The sequence below is a fragment of the Gorilla gorilla genome, chromosome X, assembly GCF_029281585.2.
Source record: "Gorilla gorilla gorilla isolate KB3781 chromosome X, NHGRI_mGorGor1-v2.1_pri, whole genome shotgun sequence".
NCBI classification, from domain to species: Eukaryota; Metazoa; Chordata; class Mammalia; order Primates; family Hominidae; genus Gorilla; species Gorilla gorilla.
Genome location: NC_073247.2, coordinates 121926083 through 121946914, shown reverse-complemented (window position 1 = coordinate 121946914; position 20832 = coordinate 121926083). Strand labels below are relative to the sequence as shown.

At 48.0% G+C, this 20832-nt stretch overlaps 1 protein-coding gene across 9 annotated transcripts in view; it reads right to left on the bottom strand.

The window, feature by feature from the left end:
* Positions 1 to 6256: 6256 nt before the first annotated feature.
* Positions 6257 to 20832, bottom strand: part of TMEM164 (transmembrane protein 164) — a 175953-nt gene continuing 161377 nt past the window's right edge. For all 9 annotated transcript variants that reach the window (XM_063702995.1, XM_063702996.1, XM_031005806.3 and 6 more), the window contains 2 exons: positions 12447 to 12547; positions 6257 to 10720 (listed from right to left, as the gene is read on the bottom strand). In XM_063702995.1, the coding sequence (XP_063559065.1) occupies positions 10514 to 10720; positions 12447 to 12547 (308 nt within the window). In that variant the 3' untranslated portion in view covers positions 6257 to 10513. The remainder of the gene's footprint in view (positions 10721 to 12446; positions 12548 to 20832) is intronic.

Genomic DNA, 20832 nt, shown 5'->3' with positions numbered 1-20832 from the left:
TCTGTGCTTAGCCCATTCATCTCTGTATCCTCCTAACACCAGGCAACCACTGACCTTGATCACTCCTTTTTAATAATCATAATAGCTAACATTTATTGAGTGCTTACTGTGAAGAACCATGTTATACACTTTTCAATAGCCTTATGAGTTTCCCATTTTACAGAATAAGAATCAAGTTCAAAGAAGTTGTCACTTATCTGAGGCCACGTAGCTGTGAAGTGGCAAAGCCAGGATTCAAAACAAGTTTGTCAGGCTCCAGAGACTGAGCTTTTCCCCATTCACTGTTGTCTTGATGAGGATGATGATGGTGACAATGGTTGTGGTAATGGTTGTGGTGATGGTAGTGGTGGTATCTAACAAATGTGCTGCCAGGTACTGTGCCAAGTGCCTTATGTGCCTTTTCTATTCAATCCTCACAATAACCTATGAAGTAGATGCTATCATTATTGCCATTTTGTGGATGAGCAAACTGAGGCTCAGAGGTTAGTTAACAATCTCAAATGCACAGAACCTACTGAGTGGCGGCTAGTGACTACAACTATAATTGAAGATTTTATTTTGATGATCTGCTATCTCTCTTTAGCTCTGAAGATGGCAAAGGTGTAGGACTAGGCCTATCCCTGAAAACTGATTGGTTGGTTTGGTTTTTGAAGTTCAAAATCCAGGGACTTAGCCTTGATATTATTTGGTTCTTTTACAAGGATACATGAGTTCTGACGGCAATGCTCTCCTATGGGCAAATCTGACTCTGCCCTTGGCTGTCCAGCCTTAGTCATTGTCTTTCTAGTCAGGGGAGGACCGCCCTCAGGCTTCTGGGTACACGACTAGATCTCAGAAATAGCCCCCTAATCGGCCTCATCAGCTTTGAAGGAAGCCACTGCAGGAGGGGCCTAAGTAGGCCAACACTTTAACCCAGTTACGTGAGGGCAGCTGTAATCCAGGCTGATCATGTCTTGCTAAGCTCTCTGGGGGAGAAATGTCCAAAAGCGGCTTCCTGTGACCAAGTATCCCTAGATCTCACTATGCAGACACTCCTCTTCCCTTCTGGAAGAGGTTGGCCTAAAGGTTACAAGGGCAGAGCTTAATTTGAGTGACTGCCAGGACTGAGGGGATGTTGGTGGCAATTCCTAACTGCAGTGAAATGCCCATGGCTCAGGGTGCCCTAGGACAAAGTGCTGCTTTTTCTTGAAAGGCTGACTACCTGACTCTTCTTCCACCTTGTTGGAGGAGGTAGGCAAATCATTGTGTTCTTCTGCATGGGCCAGACAGCCACTCACATCAACCCAGGGAGTTCAGGACACATTGGGCTTCACACCCCCACCCCTACTTCTGCCAGCTCACCTCACCTCTGGCAATGACTAGCCCTAGGAGTTCCCCAGGGAAGCAGGCTGAGTTGTCTGGCCAGGCTGCTGTTGGGGAAAGAAAGAAACCAGAGCTAATGGGGCTGGCTGGCCTAGCTTGTCTGACTCCTTCCCTGTCATTTGGCACGGTGGGCTCCCTTATGCAGGTATACTCTGCCTCTTCCCTCTCATGTCCCACAAACCATCTGTCCCAAGAGAGAGCTCAACAAAGTGGGTCCCCTTCTGGTCAAGAAGCAGAAAGCTTGCCTGGCCTGGGTGGATGCTGGCAGGGAAGAAAAAGAGGAGTGTTAGAATGAGGCTGTATGCTAAAAGTCTGTATATTTTTCCAAAAGGGTTTTCTCTAGCAAGAAGATGACTTTCATGGGAGAAGAGGAAGAGGAATCTAAGTTAACAATTACAGTATTTCATTGACCCTAATATGCCTTAGATTATAAGATGTCTGTTATTTTATATACTGCTGAAAAAGAAAAAAAGTTGCTGATTAAACTGTCATGCCACTGATTTTAAGATGCATTCCAATTTTAGTGCTGTTAAAATGTGAAAAAAATGTGTCTTAGAGTCCATGAAATAAACTGAGGTATCACCTGTCCTACACACAAACACCCACTCACATACACACCACAGACCGCAACCACACAGGGCACATTAAGGCAGAGTGGGTATGAGTGCAGTCAAAACCCCAGCTAACCTCCGTGCTCTGGGAACAAGCATAGTAACCAAACTGTCTGGAAATAGGAACCCCTTCCACTGGACAGAACTTTATAGAGCCCTCTCACACCCACTGGTCTCACTGGATTCCTCATAGATGTCCTGTGGGGTAAGCTAGACAAGGATATTTACTACTATTTTACAAATGGAGTTCAGGAAAGGTATGACTTTGCCAAGGGCACTCGGGACCTGAAAGGGAAGAACTGGGAGAGCAGGCCCTGCCTGCTCAGTCCTGCTACAATGCTGGTTTGACTACTACAGGACAACAACTATTATTTAGGAAAAGGATAGAGACATAACTACTGAGGTTGTAAATAAGTAACTTTTAACTCCTTTTCCCAACAAAGTTATTTCCAAAACCTCAATATACAAAACAGAATAAAATTGGAGTTGTTCTGGGTGAAGCCAGGGGAAAGACCAGAGCACCACCCACTCTACTCTGATGCATCTCCCGCTGCCTGAGGTGGCTTCTGAGGCACCTCTCCAGCACCCCTGAGGTGCTGAGGAAGAATCTGTACACCTCTGGAGCAAGGGGGCTTCAGAGGTGTATTGGTAATATTCTTTTTTAAGCTGAATTTAGGTATTATTCTTCATACCTTTTGGTATATCTTAAATATTTCCTTTTTTAAAAAGGCACTGCTATAGATGGTCAGGTCAAAGAGATGACTCAGAACCGGCCTGGAAACTTGAAAGCAAAAGAAGTTTGCTTTGAATTATGAGCTTGGGTGAAGCCTGGGGACTGAGATTTTTAAAGCTCGCCAGGGGATTAATGTGCAACAAAATCGACAGTCCACTGTACTAGAGGTATCTTGTTAGCGCCGACATGCTAGAAATCTGAGTGTATGTCTTGGAATGCACAGGAAGAGCCCTCTGTTCTCAGGGGACAGAATACTAGAGAGCCCAAGGTCCTTCTAAAAATGCAATACTAAAAATCATGAGCCTCCTGAGTATAGAGAAGGGACAACAATGGCAGGTTGGCATCACCTGGGCAAGCCCCTTGGATGGAGAGGGGAAGTGTGGAAGAGAGCAGAGAGGCCTGCTGGCTGGAGCAGTGATGGGGCTGAGAATAGGTTGTTGGACAGGAGAACAGCTCTGTGACTCATGCTACTGGCCCTGTTTCCTAGCACAGATGTGTCAAGGAAGCATCCACCCCCACTGCAAAGACCTGCCTCAGCGTGAAATGCAGAGATTACCGGCTGGCTGGGATGCAGGAGTTATTGAAAGTTAGGAAGTCAGCTGTGGAGGGCATCCATTAGCCACAGGAGAAGCCTCTCCCTACTGCCTCCCTGGCTCTTAAACCCCTTTGCCCAGCAGCTCAGACATCCCAGGTGTGCAATTCAGATGCGAGGCAGAGTGCTGACTGTGGGGAGGGCGGGTTCAGGCAGTAACAGAGTCCTTGACTTTCGACTACATTGGCCTTGCCTGTTGCCAAGGTTAGCAAACCACACATCCTTTGATTAAACCATTGCATTTGTCAGGCTGACATCTGTGTATTTCTGTTCCTCCACTGGCACTGGCAAACCAGGACAAGGGAAAAGCTCATTGGGGGATCAGGTTGTAACCATCTCAAGCTGCTCCCTACCCCTCAGCGGGGTGGATGACACATTCCATGGGCTGGTGGGGCTTTTGCCATGCAGACACCAACTCTGTGTGCCTCCAGGGAAGGAAGGGGTGACCCTGGTGGTGATGAAGAGCTATAAAGGATATGGAAAAGCAGTTGGACACCTTGCCCAGAGGTCCAGGAAAGAGTCAGGTGAACAGTTGCTGTTGGTCTTAGTGCTTTTCCCTCACAATACTGCCTCCTTATCCAGTACACCAACTATATAGAGCCCTGCAGAGAAACAGGATGGGGCCCCTCAGCAAGAAGCTTGAGGTGCCTGGGCAAACAAAGGCATCCCAGCCCCATCCAGGAGAATTCATGGGATGGGCATGGCTTATGTAGCCTAGGGTTCTCCATCAGAGAACAGTGGTGCCTCCTACCATATTTTAGCACTCAGGTGTAAGATCCTTGTTCACGGAGCACTTTCCATGGAATGGGTCCTGTGCCAGGGGCTGGAGGATGAATCAGACCCCACCTGGCCCTCAAGGAGCTTAATGTCTACAGAGGGAGAGAGACCAGTAATGAATCACGTAAGAGGGAGGCAAATGATGGCCAGAGTTAGTACCAGGTGCTGTAGGAGCAAAGTGGACTGGCACCTAACGTAGCCTGGGGCTCAGGGAAGACTGCAGAGAGGAGCTAACCTTTGAGTGGAGGCCTTAGGATGAAACGGGAGAGTGGGAAGCTGAGAAAACAGCACAAAGGAAACAAATGGCAAGGACTTGGGAAATGGCGTGGCATGCCAAAGGGGAGTATGATCCCGCTGGAGTGAAGGGTTTCTCTGCATGCTTCTTTTGGGAGTGTGGAGTGGAGGAGATGTAGTTGAAGATGCTTACAAAGCCCAGGGCTTGTGTGCTACATGAAAGAGCCTGGGCTTTATATTCTAGAGCCAGGGGCCCAGGGAAGTGATGCAGATTTGCATTGGAAAAGACTGTTGCCTGCAGGAGGGAATACAGACTAGGGTGGGGATGGACATAGTGGTAGGGGCAGATGCACTGCCCAGGGTAGGGATGGCAATGGCCTATGTCATCGTCTTTCTTAGCTCTCTTCCTAAAAAGGAACCCATGGGGAAAGGACACAAACCAACTCTCCTCACCTCCTCTCCGCAGCCTCTTTCCATCCTTCCCCTTCACCTGGCCCCCTTTCTTCCTGTGCCTTTCAGGTCTGCTTTGAGGCTGCTGCTGACAGGCCTTGATTCCTCTGCTTTCTACACTCGTGGGCCTCCCCTTTCTCTCTCATCTTCCACACTACTGCCCGGCTCTCTTTCCACTTCTATAAGGACCGGGGGTCCCTGGGCAAGGGTCTACCCAGCAGTGCCAGCACACTGGAAAGGCAGTGGAAGCTGGTGGAGAGTGGAGAGCATGTGAGCTTTGGGGTCTAACAAAACTAGTTTCCAATTCCAGCTCCTCCATTTATGACTAAACCTCCATGTTCTCACTTTCTCCCTACCGTACAAGGACAGCATTGCCAGTCAGCTAATTGTACTTTGATGGGGATTCTAAGAGGTAATGGGAGGGATTTAGCTCCATGCCTGGTGTGCAGTTGGAGCTACTACTTTGCTGATTAAGAACCTGAGGCAGCAAAATAAGTGACTTTTCTAGGCTGCTAATCTTCTAGTCCACAATTGCAAGACCCTGCCTCATTCATAGCCTGGGTGCCCAACCACTGGCAAATGAGGAGATCCACCTGCACTGGCTGCCAGGTCTGGCTAGCTGTACAAAGACTGCCCAGGGTAGGGATGGCAATGGCCTAGGTCATTGTCTTTTTCAGCTCTCTTCCTGAAAAAGAACACATGGGGGAAGGACACGAAACAACTCTCCTCACCTCCTCCCCACCAGCCTCTTTCGGTCCTTCCCCTTCGCCATATCTGGCCCCCTTTCTTCCTGTGCCTTTCAGTTCTGCTACCCCTCCCTATCTGGCTACCTCTCCTCTCTAGAAACAGCAGCCCAGGTGAAAGCCTGAACAGGGCCTCTGTCCTGTGTAAAAAGGGCCAATCACAGTCATCATGGCCTGCTCAGCAGGTAGCCCTGGAAAAGCAGGTCTGCTTCCAAAGGGTAAGGCTATCTCGTTCATGGTCCGACCCATGCTGGGTGCAGGCCTGTGCTGAGAAGTGCTGGTGCAGAGCTGGCCCTCAGGAAATCTAGGTTGAGTGGGCCTGAATGTGTTTGCCTTCTCCAGCTCAGTCCTCCAGCCTAGCCCAGTGCACTTTGGGTACCAGAGAGCCCAGCAAACGTGCCCGGCAGACAAGCCCTCTGCTAAGAGCAAATGGCCTGCTGGGTCCCTGGCAGAAGTAGGCAATGTGTGGGAATTCAAGGGCAACCAGCCACACAGCTCCCAGGACAAAGGTGTGCTGAGAAAGCCCAGCTGTCCTTTGAGGGTCTTCCACAGTACAGAGGGCCAGAGGCCCCTTTTGTCTATTTTTCAAAGCAGAGGGCCTTCTGAGAGGATTCTGGGAAGCAAGGCCAGGACTCCTGGGTTCTCATAAATCTTTTAATAACAGTAAATGAAGAAACATTATAACAGTAAGCCCCATGGTGAGGGTTCCTTTTCATTCAAGGATCTTCAACAACAGAAACACCTGAGACTAAAATTCAGAATGCTAAGTACACAAATTAATGACCATTTATTTCCAAAGGCGACTGCAGATACCATTTCGGTACAATCAAAAGGTTTTACAAGACAGAGAAAACACATTACAAAATGCCCCAAGAGGTGAGCAAACTGGTGGGGGCACAGAGCACGCAAGAACCAGCCTGACAAAAATCCTAAGCCTGCTGCTGTTTAGGGAGAGTACAAAGACTGGTTCTAAGGGAAGCCACTGTGTGGGGGTTCAGGGGAGACAGTGACGGGTCTGCCCAGTGCATAGCAATCCCAGCTGGGAACTGAGGAAGGACAGGGGTAGGGGAAGATGGGCAGAGGCATTTGCTAAGCTCCTGACAGAAACCGTTACAGATCAGCCTATCACATTCTCTTCACTACAATAACACCAATATAAATGAAAGATTCTTTAAAATAGAACACAAAATGGACACCAAAAGAAAGCAAGAGTTTTCAAAACAACAGCTTTGTTTGAAATGACTTTTGTTTTATTTTTCATGGGGCTTTGTCTGTTTCTTGCCATGAGTAGCAAACCAGTGTACAAAAATGTCACAGACAAGAGCAACAAGCGACTAGGTTTTCCTGAGCCCAAATCAGCTCACTCTATGTACACAAAAGGAGGGCTGCCTCCCTGTCACTGATTCTACCCACCACAAAGCGGGCAGGATGGGCAGTGGGGGGAGCTCCTTCCCAGCCTGGGGCCTTGCCAAGGAGCCCACAAGGGCCTGCAGGAGACCCTCCATAATCAGCATCAGTGTCTTGTCTAACAGCATCACACATGGTCCTTTTTTCCTCCTCCCCTACCTCCCCTTCAGTAGAAACCAGTAAGAAAATCCTCTTCAGGAGGGGACAGATGACTCTGGGTCAACATCTACAAATCCAAGGAAGTCTTTTTGGCAGAGGGAGGGGGGAAAAATGGCGCTTCTGCCACTCCCTGAGCCACCTAGCTTACCCCCAGGGCACTGCCCTGCCCCAACACCAGTGCACAGAGACCTGCTGACAACTTGCTCTCTATGGGGAGCTGTGCCCACTTCATAAGACACTGAATTACCAATGATCACAAATATAAAAACCTCAAAAGAGGCTACAGCAAAAGGGATGATCTGACAGTTAGACTGAGGTACTGTACGGTAAAGTTCGCCGATCACCCTGGTTAGCCCGGCGACCCTGCAAGCAGCTTCTATGAATGCGATGAAGTTTGAGGAGAGAGAGAGAAAGAGATTGCTGACTTGGGGAGACTGAGTCTGTGGCTTCAGAACCCTGCATGCCTTCACAGGCTGACAGAGGAACATGTTACTGTTGTGCCTCTGGGAGGAAGATGGGCCAGATCATCTTTGGTGTACAAAACCAAATACTGAGGGCAGGGAGGACCAGAAGCAGGCGTGACTGGGTCTCTGCTATTTGGAGTGGATGCCACAAGTTGGCCAGCTCCACAGACTGTTCTTGGCCCACATCCCTGGCCAAGGCTACCTAGGGGCTGGAGGGAGTACTCTTTTCCCTTCCTAAGGCCATTTGAAAGGAAACTGCCCTCTTCTACAAACACCCTCACACACGCGCAGAGCTCCCACACGCTGGCAAATGGCACACGGAAACCTGGCTGGGGAACTGGCTTGGCACTGACAGGAAAGCCCTGAGGAGGAGCTGGGAAGACAGCCCCACTGGCCACTGGGTGTGCAAGCTCCAGCTTCTCCCTCACTCCTGTACCAAAGCTGGGGCAGTAGAGGGCCGGCATTGGGCAGATATGAGGGCTACCCTATAAGGTGGGCTACCCTGTAAGGCAGGCTGCCAAGAGTCTGGTTGGGTTGCTTCTCTCCACATTGGCTTGGCCCAAGATAAGAGTGAGATCTGGACCAGTTCAGATGCCTTATGCTCCCCAATGCCCCCAAATACAGGCCATAGCTCCTTGTGAAGCCTATAGACTGGGCCCCCTCTATTCTTTTGACCTATATGTTTCTAAGCCAATCTGGCCCCCAAAAGCCCTGCATGCCCCCCTTTACTTCTTCCTTCCTCTGACAGGTGGATCTGTCTCTGGCTTGGCCATGCCAGGCATGTGGCTTTTGCTTTCTTCTCTCCTTCCAAGCACCAGAAAGTGCCCTCCAGAATGGGGTACTAAGCTGTAGACAGAGCAAAGGCAAGCTTGTGGAGGATGTCAATATGGGGAAGGCTCGAGCAACCAGGCAACCTGTGCCATGCCACAGAAACGAGGAGGAGGAGAAGGCCTACACAGTCACACCCCTATGACATTCCGGAGCTAGTCCTCAGCTGAGGCACAGAACCTCTGCTGGCAGCAACTCCAAGTTCTGGTGGAGGACAGACCAGGCCCCCAGGGGCTCCTCCCACAATCCCCTTCCAACTTCTCCTTTTGTAAAGAGGCCAAGGGGCACTGAGGCCTTGTGTATTTCCTCATCAGCTATTCCTACATGTAGCAGTTTGACGGTGGGCAGGGCCAATCCAGCCATTCAAGAAGCACCTCCCCTGGAGGGCCACCCTAAGGTGAGAGGCACTAAGAAAAGTTTGGCCCTGCCTTCAAAGAGGGCCAAAAACAAAGCTTACGCATCAAAAGGAGCTCAGGAGAGTAAGAGCACTTGGTGCCCTCCCCTCCTGCTCCCCAAGCCCTGGGGATTGATAGCCTCAATGCCCGCAGGCCTCTGCAGAAGGACGGTCCCTCCCAGGGTTGCTTCCTATAGGTCCACTTGCTAAAATTATGACCACTGAGGCACCGAAGCTCAATGTAGGTCAAACTGGAAATACTGGAACTGGCCTAGGTCAACTGTGTTGCCTAGAGTGGGACAGGGGAAGGGAGGCTCATCAGACAAAGTCACCAAATGATCTTTTCTGTTCTTAAGCAAATCTGTTCCTAGTGGGAGTCAATGCGGAGTCAGCAATGCCCAGCCACTTCCTGCCTGCTTGAGGTCCGTGCATAACTGAGCTGAAGTCCTTCAACAAAAGCTCCTCCTTGTGGAGCACCTGAACCTCCACCCATGAGGACTTAATTCTTTGGCAGCCCCCTTTCAACCTAGACATGGGATTTTGGGGTAGACAGGATGAGGAGGATGTGATGTCCCCCACATTAAACAATTCAGCACTGAGTGTGGATACACTGAAGAAACCTGGCCCTAGGGAAACAACACTGGCAAGAGCTATAGCTGCTCAACCCCGGGATGCTGACATTCCCTGTAAAACCAAGAAACAGATCCACAGAATCTTCCAGAAATGGGCCCTGATGCGAGGATTCTCCAAACTCAAAAACCAACCAACCAGCCAATTCCAGCTCATTCTTCCCTGAAGCTGCCTGAGAGAGGGAGAGAGGGAGGGAGGGGGGAGGGGGAGGGGTGGGGGGAGAGGGAAAGGGAGAGGGAACACATTTAAGGGGCACTCAAGATTAAAATGGTATCTATTATCAACATTTTCCTAAAACAGAGTGTATGATTCAAATCACAGTTTTCTGTGCTCACTTCTGATTGGGATATGCATCAGTTCTCAACTCTCATAGGCAGAACTTACACAGGGTCTGGCCTAGTACTGTATATATCTTGACCCTCTTCACTTTGGATTTGTCATTGCAATAGATCTCCAACCCTCTCAATGGAATCTAGCCCTTGGGCTGGGTGGTGCTCTCACCTCCCACCCCAGGCAGCATCCTGGAGGGAGTGGCTGGTTGGCTGCTTACTTTGAGTCATGGGACACCAGTGACCAGAATCTGGCTGGTTCTGTCTTGACCATGAGCTGTGAAATCCCTCGGCTCTGGGCTTGCCGCTGGTATAGAAACAAGGCCTCAGTCCCCCGTGGTAAGGGCTGTGCTGGAGACTAAATGGGACGCCAGCATAAGCCTGGAGGTCCCTGGCAGTGGAGAAATGAAACACAACCCAATCTCATTGCTTCGATGCCAAAAGAACTACTACTTGTTGTTCCCTTTCTCCTCAACCAGCTGTTGTTAAAGCACCGACAAGCAGAGTGAAAGAGCCGCTCACTGCAATCTCCCCATGTAAGGCCACTAGGAGCAGAGAGAGAGCCAAAGGGAAGGAGGAAAATCCAGTGCCCAGCACTACACCCCAGGCTCAAAGAGACATCGTAGGGGGAAGAGCTGGGGAAGGAAGAGTGGTAGAAGAAAGGGACAGAAAGGAGGAAAAAGAAATACACCAAACATCCTACTGCCCTCTCCCATGATTTCATCAAGAACTGGGTGTTCTCCAAGTCAAGTCACGACTTGCTTCCTCAGGGAGGAAAAAAAAAAAAAAAATAAGCACCTTCAGTCTATTTTCTTGGCTGGAAGCCGGAGCAAATCCAGCAGATATTTACACAAGGGCCCAGCCATGTATGAGAACAGGATGACCAGCTTCCCGTGGGTCATGGTCATGAGAGTCTGGTGTCCCGAGGCCCAGATGCGATACCAGGGGCCGTAGAATGGGTCTGAGATGGCCGGACACAGCATGTTGTTCAAATTCACTTCGGTGACCTGCAGGGACAAGGGAGGTAGAGTGAGCGTTCACCATCCTTAGGCTTTCTCTGGCTTCTGCCAGTTCAGCCATCTCTACCTAATGGGGGACTAGACAAGGAGGGATTGACCAATCCCCACCTGTTTATAAAGGGATTTCTTCTCTCCCCTCGGTTTTCTGAGTGAGTCAAGGCTAGAGGCCTCTGGAGGTGATGGGGGAGGGCCGTCTAGTGGAAAAGCTATTCAGTTTTGCTCACAGTCTTGCCTTCTGTTTGGGCCCAGAACTTGTTGCCATTCCTGAGCATCTACTATGTGCCTAGACCCCGGAGAGGTGTTACAGGCTAAAAGTACAGCCCACAGCGTGGGCCCTGCCTCCACGTAACTGCAATCAATCAAGTGGGGGTGGTCAAAGGTTTACTACATCTGACCCCAAACCAGACAGGGCTCACCCAGCTTTATACACTATGAGGAGGTCTGAGGAGCATACAATATGGGGGCTGAGTCCTCAGAGAAGATTTCATGACAGAAGTGGTACCTGAATGGACTCATGAAAGATGGATGGGGGTTTATGGTGAGGAATGGGGTGAGGGTTGCCCTCCTTGTAGGAGGCGTTGCCTGAGCATGGTATGTAGGGTGACATGAGCACACTGATGCCTCTGGAATCTGGGTCCCAGTGGAGAGCAGCAAGTGGTAAGGGTGTGAACTTTGTATGGCTTCCTCCTGAGAGCGCGGGAAGCATTCACACTTTTGGCAAGGAGCTCAGACTAAGCCCCCAGCAAACCAGAGCAGAGCCATACACCAGAATGAGGAAGAGAAAGTGACTGCTTCTACAAAGGTGTTGGGGACATCAGTTACACACCCTAGTCATGCTAGGTCACGCGAGGCTCCACATGGCTAATGCTACATTACTGCCACTTGCACACAAAACCAGACATGCCACACCTGCCCCGGGGATGGTCGCGGCACCTGCCTTCCAAAGCCCTTCAAGCCTGTTCACATTAAAGACAAGTCCTCACCACCTCTCAGGGAAGTTGGGGCTTTTATACCATGTCAAAGAGAGGTGGAGAACTCTCTGCCCTCAAGGGTGAGGTGACTCATTCAGAGCAGTGGCAGAGCCAGGACTTGAACTTGGGTCTCCTGACCCCCAGCCCCAGTCCTGAGCTCTTCCTACTCATTTTGCCACTGATATACACTCTTACACTCAGCAATTTTGGGCTCTGGATAACTCAGCTACTGAGTCCAACCATCCAACCATTCTTCATGACTCCAGGAAGTTCTAAACACCCCAGAATGCCACAGGATTTCCCCAACACCACACTTCCACTGGCCATGAAGCTCAGGGAAGAGTGCAGCCTTCAGGGCCTATGAATGGGCCCAGGATGGACCTAAGGTCAGAAGACTCCCCCAGGCCAAGGGGCAGGGTTAGGGTCCTGCCTCCCCATGGGGTCCACAACAAACCACTTTCCAGTTGCAGCTCACTGTTTCCGACCCAAGTGGCCATGAGTGAAAGGCATCCTTGCCTCCCCAGGGATGAAAGAAACAGTCATTACTGAAAGACTCAGAAAACTCTTTGGAGAGGCCAAGGCTGTAGATCATAAATCAGCAATCCAGACACAACAATCTGACATCCTGGCCTTTAGCATCTTGCATTTTCAAAACAAAGTGATACGCCAGCACCAACCAGGATTATCAAGATTTATGGAGAACTGCAAACAGAGGGGATAGAAGGGGATATAACCAAACTTACCAGGCCGAGGATCTGCAAGACGCTGAAGTGATAAAAGAACATGAGGCCAGTTGAGAGAAGAGCCCACCGGAAACTGCTGAGGGGCTCTGGAGTGTAAGCACCTGGAGGAAGAGGGGAGATGGTGAGATGGCAGGAATAGTGACCCACTTCACCTTTGTACCATGAGGGTGCAGGTACTGAGGTCACAGCTGCTGCCTGATGACTGTTCCTTTTACTGATCATTGGCAACTACTCAAGAGACAGCCCCGCTGATTAGCTGGGTACTCAACCCAGCCCCTTCCTGCCCTCTGTCCTGCCACTTATTTCTAGGGTCACTACAAACAGAGGACTTTTTTTTTTAATCATAAAAGTGGTATGTATTCATTAAAGAAAATTTTCACATGAGTTTGTCTCTTTGGTCATTTTCTCTGCCTCAGGATTTTCTTTTCTTTCTTTTCTAAATTAGTATTTGCAATCTTACTGTACACATAATTGTATACCCTTCATTCCCACATTTATTTCCTCGTGTTTCTAAAGAGAAATGTCATTGAGGAAGTATGGTGTAGTGGTTGAGAATGTTAACTATGAAGTTAGATTTGAGTTCAAATCTTGACTCTACCGCTTACCGGCCATGTGAAAAGTTGTTTAAAATCCTTGTATCTCAGTTTACTTGCCTATAAAATGGGGACAATAGTACTACCTACTTCTTAGTGTTGAAGGAATAAATGAAACAATATACTGAGGGCTCTTAGTTCAGGGTCTGGTACAATGTAAGTGCTCAGTGACTGTTAAATGCTGGCATTATCTTAATTATTATTCAAATAACTGAAGAATGTGCCAACTCTCCCCCAGGGATACCAAAAATGATATATTTTCCCTCTATCATTGCTAAAAAGTATCATCCCAGTAGGCCTGGATATATTCCACATCTTGGAGAATGGGGGCATGGTTTATAGGATGTTGTGGGTATCACTCCGAGTGGGAACTCAGAGTGGGGAATGCTGAAGAATGAAAGGGACCTGGAACCCCCACCCCAAGCAATTAGGGTTGACATCATATCCTAGACTATTATTTTCCCAAATCAGTCTTTCACTGATTCATCCATTCATTCAACAGTTATGAGGCACCTTGTGTATTCCAAGTCCTGTGCAAAGCTTTGAGGACAGGAAGATAAAGAAGGCAGGTTCCCTGCAACTGCAGACTCACAGTCAACAACTACAACACAGGGTAGCTGGTGGGATGACTGAGGTCTGCGCCACCTGTTATGGGAAAACAAAACTCAGCCAGGGGCACAAGGAATGCTTCTTGGTACAGCAAGTACTGGTGCAAAGCCCAGAAGGACAAATAGGACTTAAGGAGGGGCCTGGGAATTCCAAAGCACAAGCTTGCATGGAGACAGACAAGAGTGGGGCAATTCAGAGAACTATGGATAAGGGTTCCATGGGGCCACAGGGGAGAGTGTAATGGGGCAGTTAGCAGGTACTAGCCTCAGAGGTTCGCAGGGCTGGTCTGCTCCAGACTGTGACACATAGGACACTAGAAGGCATGCTGAGGGCTTTGGGCTTCATCCCATGCACCAGGGTCATGAACTCAAATGCCCCAATTCTCAGGCAGATAATTGGAAGCAGGGGTGCGACCAGGGCCTAAGAGACACTAGGGGATGCTGGAGACTGTCAAACTGAAAAGCCCACACCCCTTCTAAAGAGGGCAACCACCCCTCAGCTCCATCCAATCATTGCCCTGAAGGGATGTGCACCCAGAGTTACCAGTTTTTTTCACTTTTGCAAGAGAAGCCAATATATATGAACTTTTATGTGAAATTTCCTGATTTTCCAATGTTGGCAACTAATTCAAAATATTTTAAGAACATTTTGGACCAAGCAAAACATGTCTTCTGAATGGATTTCAGCCCATGGGTGGCCAGCTTTGAGCTCTGCTGTAGAGTCACAGAAAGCAGAAGTTTTGAAGCAGTAAGGTGAGGTGATCACATGTGTGTCTGCAAAGGATCACCCTGGCTGGTGTGCAGGGGATGGACTCAAGCAGACAGTCGAGGCAGGGAGGCTGGTAAGAAGATTGCTGCAGGAGCCCAGAAAGAGAACAGGATGAATGGCCTTGGAAGGCAACAGCAGTGAGGCTGGAGGAGAGTGGGGGGAAAATCACCACGATGTGGAAGAAGATTGGAGAAGATTGTTGGGGAGATGGGGGTTGGTAAGGGAGAGGAAGGATCTTGGAAAACTCCCAGGGTTCTGGCTGGGGTATCACTGGGTTGATGGTGCCATTTATTGCCATGGAGAAGAGAGGAAAAGGCAGATTGGGACAGAAGGGAAATGATGAGGCCAAGTTTAGACATGAAATTGAGGTGTATGTGGAATATCCAAGTGGAAATGGGTCTTTGGCGGCTGCCTGTACTCTAGGACATATAGTGTGATGGATAAGACCATGGGCAGTGGAGCTCTACAGGTAGAGGTTGGCAAATCCTGGCCCCATCACTTATCAACTTTGGGGCCTTGGGAAAGTCTCAGCATCTCTTGAACTCGGTTCTACTCACCTATAAAATGGGGTGGCACTGCCTAATTCACAATGTTGTTGGAGAGATGAGATGAGATAATATACCGTAATTACAGTATTGTATCTGGGATTTAGCAAATGCTGATTATTTTCATTGTTATATGAGTCACAAACTCAGTGGAGAGGATGGGGGCGAGCATGGAGATGTAGGTGTCATCAGCACACAGTGGTAACTGAAGTCATGGGAACATACGTAGAAAGAGAGAAGGAAAAGGCCAGAGGCAGAATGCCAAGGAAAACCATGTAAGGAGAGCATGTGGGCGAGAAGAGAAAGGAGATTTTCTTCAGTGACTAAAGTGGGGACCAGGGCTGGGGGCTCTTCTGTGGAAGAAGCTCAGGCTTGCTTTAGGCTCATGGCACATCTGAGTCAGAAGGCCCTTGCAGACATAGATATCATTCCCTCCATTTTATAGATGGAGAAATTCCAGGCTAGAAGATGGGCAATGTCACAGCCAAAGTCATAAGAGTGGAGCACTGGAGAAATGAACTCTCACGCACTGCCAGGGGACTCACTAGGGAGCTCAACGCTCCTGTTGCCACTTGTGAAGGCCTCCAGCACACAAGTTGGATTGTCTCTTCCCTTGTCTGTCCAAGCCTCTAGACCAAGTGCATCTCAGGGTCAAGGACCATGTCAGGCCACTTCTGCATTCCTAGCATCTAGCACAGTGCTTGGTGCGTGAAAATGCACAGAGCTATGCCCTTAAGGCATGCACACATTCCTGTCTGCTGAATGAGTGTGGACTGGGCACCATGTTGTCACCCTGGCTGCGGTGGGCATACAGGGGAAGAGGAGGCCTGGAGGACAGACAAGGCCTTAGGCTGCCACTCCTCCCACTGCTGGAGCCCCCAGTCCTGTTGTCCCGGGTGCCCCCTCCCTCATCCTCTCTGCTCGGCGCCCCCAAGTGGCAGATGGGCAGCAGTGACTGAGCCAACAGGTGGTGGCAGGAAAGCCCGTGGGTGTTGGTGGGGGGTGTCCTCAGCCAGGAGGCAGCTCTGCAGCCAGCCCTGTTATCATGCTCATCCCGTCTTGCCCCATGCTGCAGAGGGAAAGGAACACTCAGAGATACTACCAGGGGACACTGTTTCTCAGTGCTGTCACTGCCCCTTGCCCAAACCCCCACTTTAGTAGCATTCATTCTGTGCTGCATCATCCATCCCATACCAGACTGTTAGTTCTCTGAGAGAGGGGCTGTTTCTGAATTACCTCTTCACGTCCAGCACCTGGTACACAGTGGGCACTCCAAAAGTAATCACTGCTTGGGTGAATGAATGGTATAGACTTTCTGGAGAATCATAAAATTATAACTCTTTGCCTCAAAAATACTACTTTGCGGACCACCATCAAATACCTAAAAACTCCAACAAACCACCCTAATTTGCGCAAAGATATTTACACCTGCACTATCTATAATACTGAGAAACTGGAAACAAACCAAGTGGGGAGATAGTTACATAAACTATGGTACCTCAACATTGTGCAACAGAGTCCACTACCATTCAAATGACAACCAAACTATGTATCTGTCTATGGCTGGTAATGGCAAGGACAAAAGACAAAACACCAGGCAGTACACAAATGGCAGAAAATACAGCTTAGTAGTTTAAAAACAAAGGCCTTGGGGCCATGTAGCCTTGGGTTTGAATCATGGCTCTGCCACTACCCATAGGAGTGACCTTGGGCAAATTGTGCTGCCCCTCTAAGCCTGTTTTCCTGCTGGTGGGCTAAGGGTAACATCTACTTCTAAGGGCTGGTGAGTGGAAAAAGAGAGATAAAAGTATATACGACAGCTATCCTGGCATGCAGATGGCTGCTGCTATTTTTTATCATGGTGACCACAACCATCCAAAATCTTATAAAAGACTAGAAGATGATGGGGCATCTTCTAAAGAGGTGATCTTCTCTATGAAGGAGGACTTCCACTATGGCTTCCATTGCCTTTCACTGTTACTGATTCTTTTCATTGAAAAGTTGATCAAGTATTCAATTTTTTTGAAAAAATAAAAAAAGAAAGTACTCTGAGAATAGATGATCCAGTCTACACAGATATATGCAAATTGTATGCAAACACATATCATTCTCTTTTCTGTATACCTGCATGTGGCCCTTGGGAAAATCCCAGTGAAAAACCAGTTTTCTTCTAAAAGAAAACAGAAACTTAAGCACTTTCAAAAAATTAAACATACAAAACCTTTTTCTCCTTTAAGAAAAAATGTGACATTTTTTGCTAGCATCTTATATCCCAGGAAGAGAGAAGCATGTCAGCTGTAAAGGTAGGGGAAAACCTAGATAATAGCTTTTTCTAAAATCAATTTCTGCCAGAAGCAAGTTTTATGAGTCCTGGGAAAGAAGTCAGTTGCACCAGCAGCAACCAAGACTGATCCCCACAGGCCTCCCAGGGGCCCCTTTTCTCATCCTATAATCCCACCCATGAAGGACTTATACTAAGGAGATGAGACTGGGCAGTGTGACATCCCACTCTCTAATCTTCTTCCTGCTTCCTTCAACTCACTCACTTATTCATGGTACCCATTCACTCAACATCTACAGAGTCCACATTGGGAGTAAGACTCCATGCCAGACAGTGGAAAGAAGGAGGCAAAGATGGTGGTCCCCACTCTTGGGAACTACCTGCGTTTACAAGTGAATAATGCAATGGTGTAGTTAGGTAAGTGCATTAAGTAACAGGGACACTGAGGAAAAGTAGCTGGAGAAGATGACAGTTGAGGTGAGCTTTGCAGAACCAGAAGGGGTTAGGGTAGGGCCTTGAAGGAAGGAGAGGTTATAGCCTGAGAAAAGCTGTGGAGACATGAAACAGCATGCTGTTTGGGTGCAATTAGAAGGAGTTCTGCGTTACTGGAAAGGAGAGAACTTTGTGAGAAGGGACACGTGTCAGGAGATGAAGCTGGAAAAACATGCAGATGAGACTGGGTCATGAAGAGCCTTGTTTGCCATGCTGGGAACTTGGCCTTTATCTTATATACAATGAGAAGCCACTAAAAGGTTTTAACAAGGAGAATAAAAAGGTCAAATTTATGTTTCAGCTACCTAGACTGCTCTAGCAGCAATGTGGACCATGGACTGGAGAGGGACAAGACTGATGACAAGTTCAAATGGTACTGCAGTGGCATAGAGGACTTGGCAATTTGTCAGACAGGAAGGAGACATCTAGACTAACTTCCAGGTCTATGGCTTCAGTAACTGAGAGGAGGTAATTTAGGGAAGAGATGAGCTCAGGTTGGAGCATGCCAGCACTGAATGCCTATCCACTACACCAGCAGATGTCTCCAACAGGCTGTTATGTCCAGGTCTAGTGCTCAGGAGAGGGAGATGGCCTGGAAACAGGACTTGGGGTATAGATAAGATCAATGAGAAAGAGTCCACAAAATGTGATAAAAGGATCAAGGAGGAAGCCTGGAAAATAGCAACAGTTAAGTGGCTAGCAGAAGGAGAAAGATCCATGAGAAGTCAAGATTGAAGACAAAATTAAAGAGGCAATCGTAAAGCTAGGAGAGAGGTGTGCTGGAAGTCAAAAGAACATCAAGTTTCAAGAAGGAAAGGATCAATAATGTTAGGTGCTCTATTACTTGCACCAACCAATAAATAAGGTAGCCACTTGCCACATGTGGCTAATTACATTTAAATGAATTAAAATTAAGCAGAATTAAAACTTTGGTTCCTCAGTCACATCAGCCACATTTCATATACTCAGCAGTCACATGTGCCTGGTGGCCACCATATTGGACAGTGCAGAGATAAGAGTATTCCCATCACCACTGAAAATTCCACTGGGAACACACTTCTCTATAGGGGTACAGTAAAGACAAGCACTTCCACTGGGTTTGGCAACATGCCGATCACTAGTTAGTAATCTTTGCAATAGCCGTTTCAGGAAAGTAGCAATGCAGGAGCTGGATGAGGAAAGATGAAGAAGAGTTCTCTATGTGTACAAGGTAAGGAAGGAAATTCCAGGAAAAGGGAACAGGATAGGCAACAATCACAGATAAATCATTAGCTCAATTCCTATGTTCTCAATCTCTTCTCTGAATGTTCCCTTCACCCTTTTGTTGTTACCCAACCTACCTCTCCTTGCCTGCTTCATCTGTGGCCCTCTAAAGTAGTGACTGATTTTTCTCCTTTGGCCCATGTAGGTAGAGTGAATAACTTCTTTCTTTTCATTGTAGTCCTAGACGAGTGGCCCTCCCTTCTCACTAAAATCCTACCACTACCATACTGTACCACCCGCTATCCTTCCCTTTCACAGTCATCTACAGACATATGGGTCATGGCCCTCATTCCTTTAGTACCTGGCTCACTACCACTCATCAGATTTCTTGTTAATTTCAACATGCATCTAGATGAACCTTCCAGCATCCTGGTCTGTCAGTTCCTTGGCCTCTTGTTCTCAATGACCCTGCTCTCTACCACATCTCAGCCACTCATTATCATGGTCGTGCCTGAGACCTTATAATTATGTATATCTGTAGCCCCTCCCTCATCTCCAAGTCAAGCATTCCCACTTCAACCACCACTTCTACCTTTCCAGCTCACTCCCGATAACCATGACCCCAATACTTCTTTGACCCCACTGGAGTCTGTGATCCATTGGTCCTACCATCTTTTTACTGTCCCTCATGGCTCCCTTTTCTGTCCTTAAATTCCATGGCCCATGATTCTAATTATCCCTTGCATACGCCTTTGACTCCATTGTTCCTCTCATTATTGTACTCAGCTGGAAAAAAAACCCAGCCCTGGTTGAATCCAAAGCTCCTCCTCTGCCTTGCTTGTCCCTCACAGCTGAATGTACTAGAGAAAAACAACAGCGCTGACTGTTCTCACTTCAAATTCGTGATCACAAACCTCAAGTGCATCTTTCATGTTGCCAGGCAATCACACTGTATTTCCCCAGTCCATTCACTCTGTCACGCTCCTAGGCCACAAATTAATATTTTCTCTCTTCTCGAATCTTTAATACTTCTATCCCATTTTCACTCTCAGATATTAACCTTGCTTCCCACTTCACAGAGAAAAAAAAGAATCAGACAAAAACTTCCATAAGCTTCCACAATCACATTTACCCATCTATCTGCATCAGTGCCCAGTATGCTCTTCCTTCACTCCCCTGCTCCCTGTCACCACAGATGAACTGCCCTGTGTCCTAGCCAAGGCCAGCATTTCCACTTGCATCCAGATTCCATCCCCTCTCCCCTACTCAACAGCATCACTCCAGTCACTGTTTCGTCATCTTATGTCAACAATTTCTTCCTCTCTACTGGATTAAGTCCATTAGTGTATAAACGAAAAGTACTTTAATAGCTCCCGTTCTAAAACCAACAAGCCAACACTTGACCTCACTTCCCCATCTGGCCACTACCTCACTCCTCTGCTCCCCTTTATAGCTAAATTCCTTGAAATAATTGTCTATGCCGGTGCTGTCCAATATGGTAGTTACTAGTCACATGCAGCTGGTGGGCACCTGAAATGTGGTTAGTTTGAACTTGAGATGTGCTGTTATTATAAAATGTGCACTGGATTTCAAAGGAAATCCAGGAAAATATCCTGGTAATAATTTTTATATTGATCATATTGGAATGATAAAATACTGGACATACTGGGTTAAGTAAGATCTATTATTAAAATTAATGTCACCTGTTTCTCTTACCTGCTTTTAATGCGACTACTGGAACATTTGAAATTACATATGTGCCTCACATGTTTTTATTGGACAGCACTGGTATACTCCCTACCTATAATTCCTCTCTCTTACTGTTCTCTCTTAAACTCACTCTTATCAGGCTTCCCTCCCTCCATCAAAACAGCTCCCATTAAGGTCACAAATGC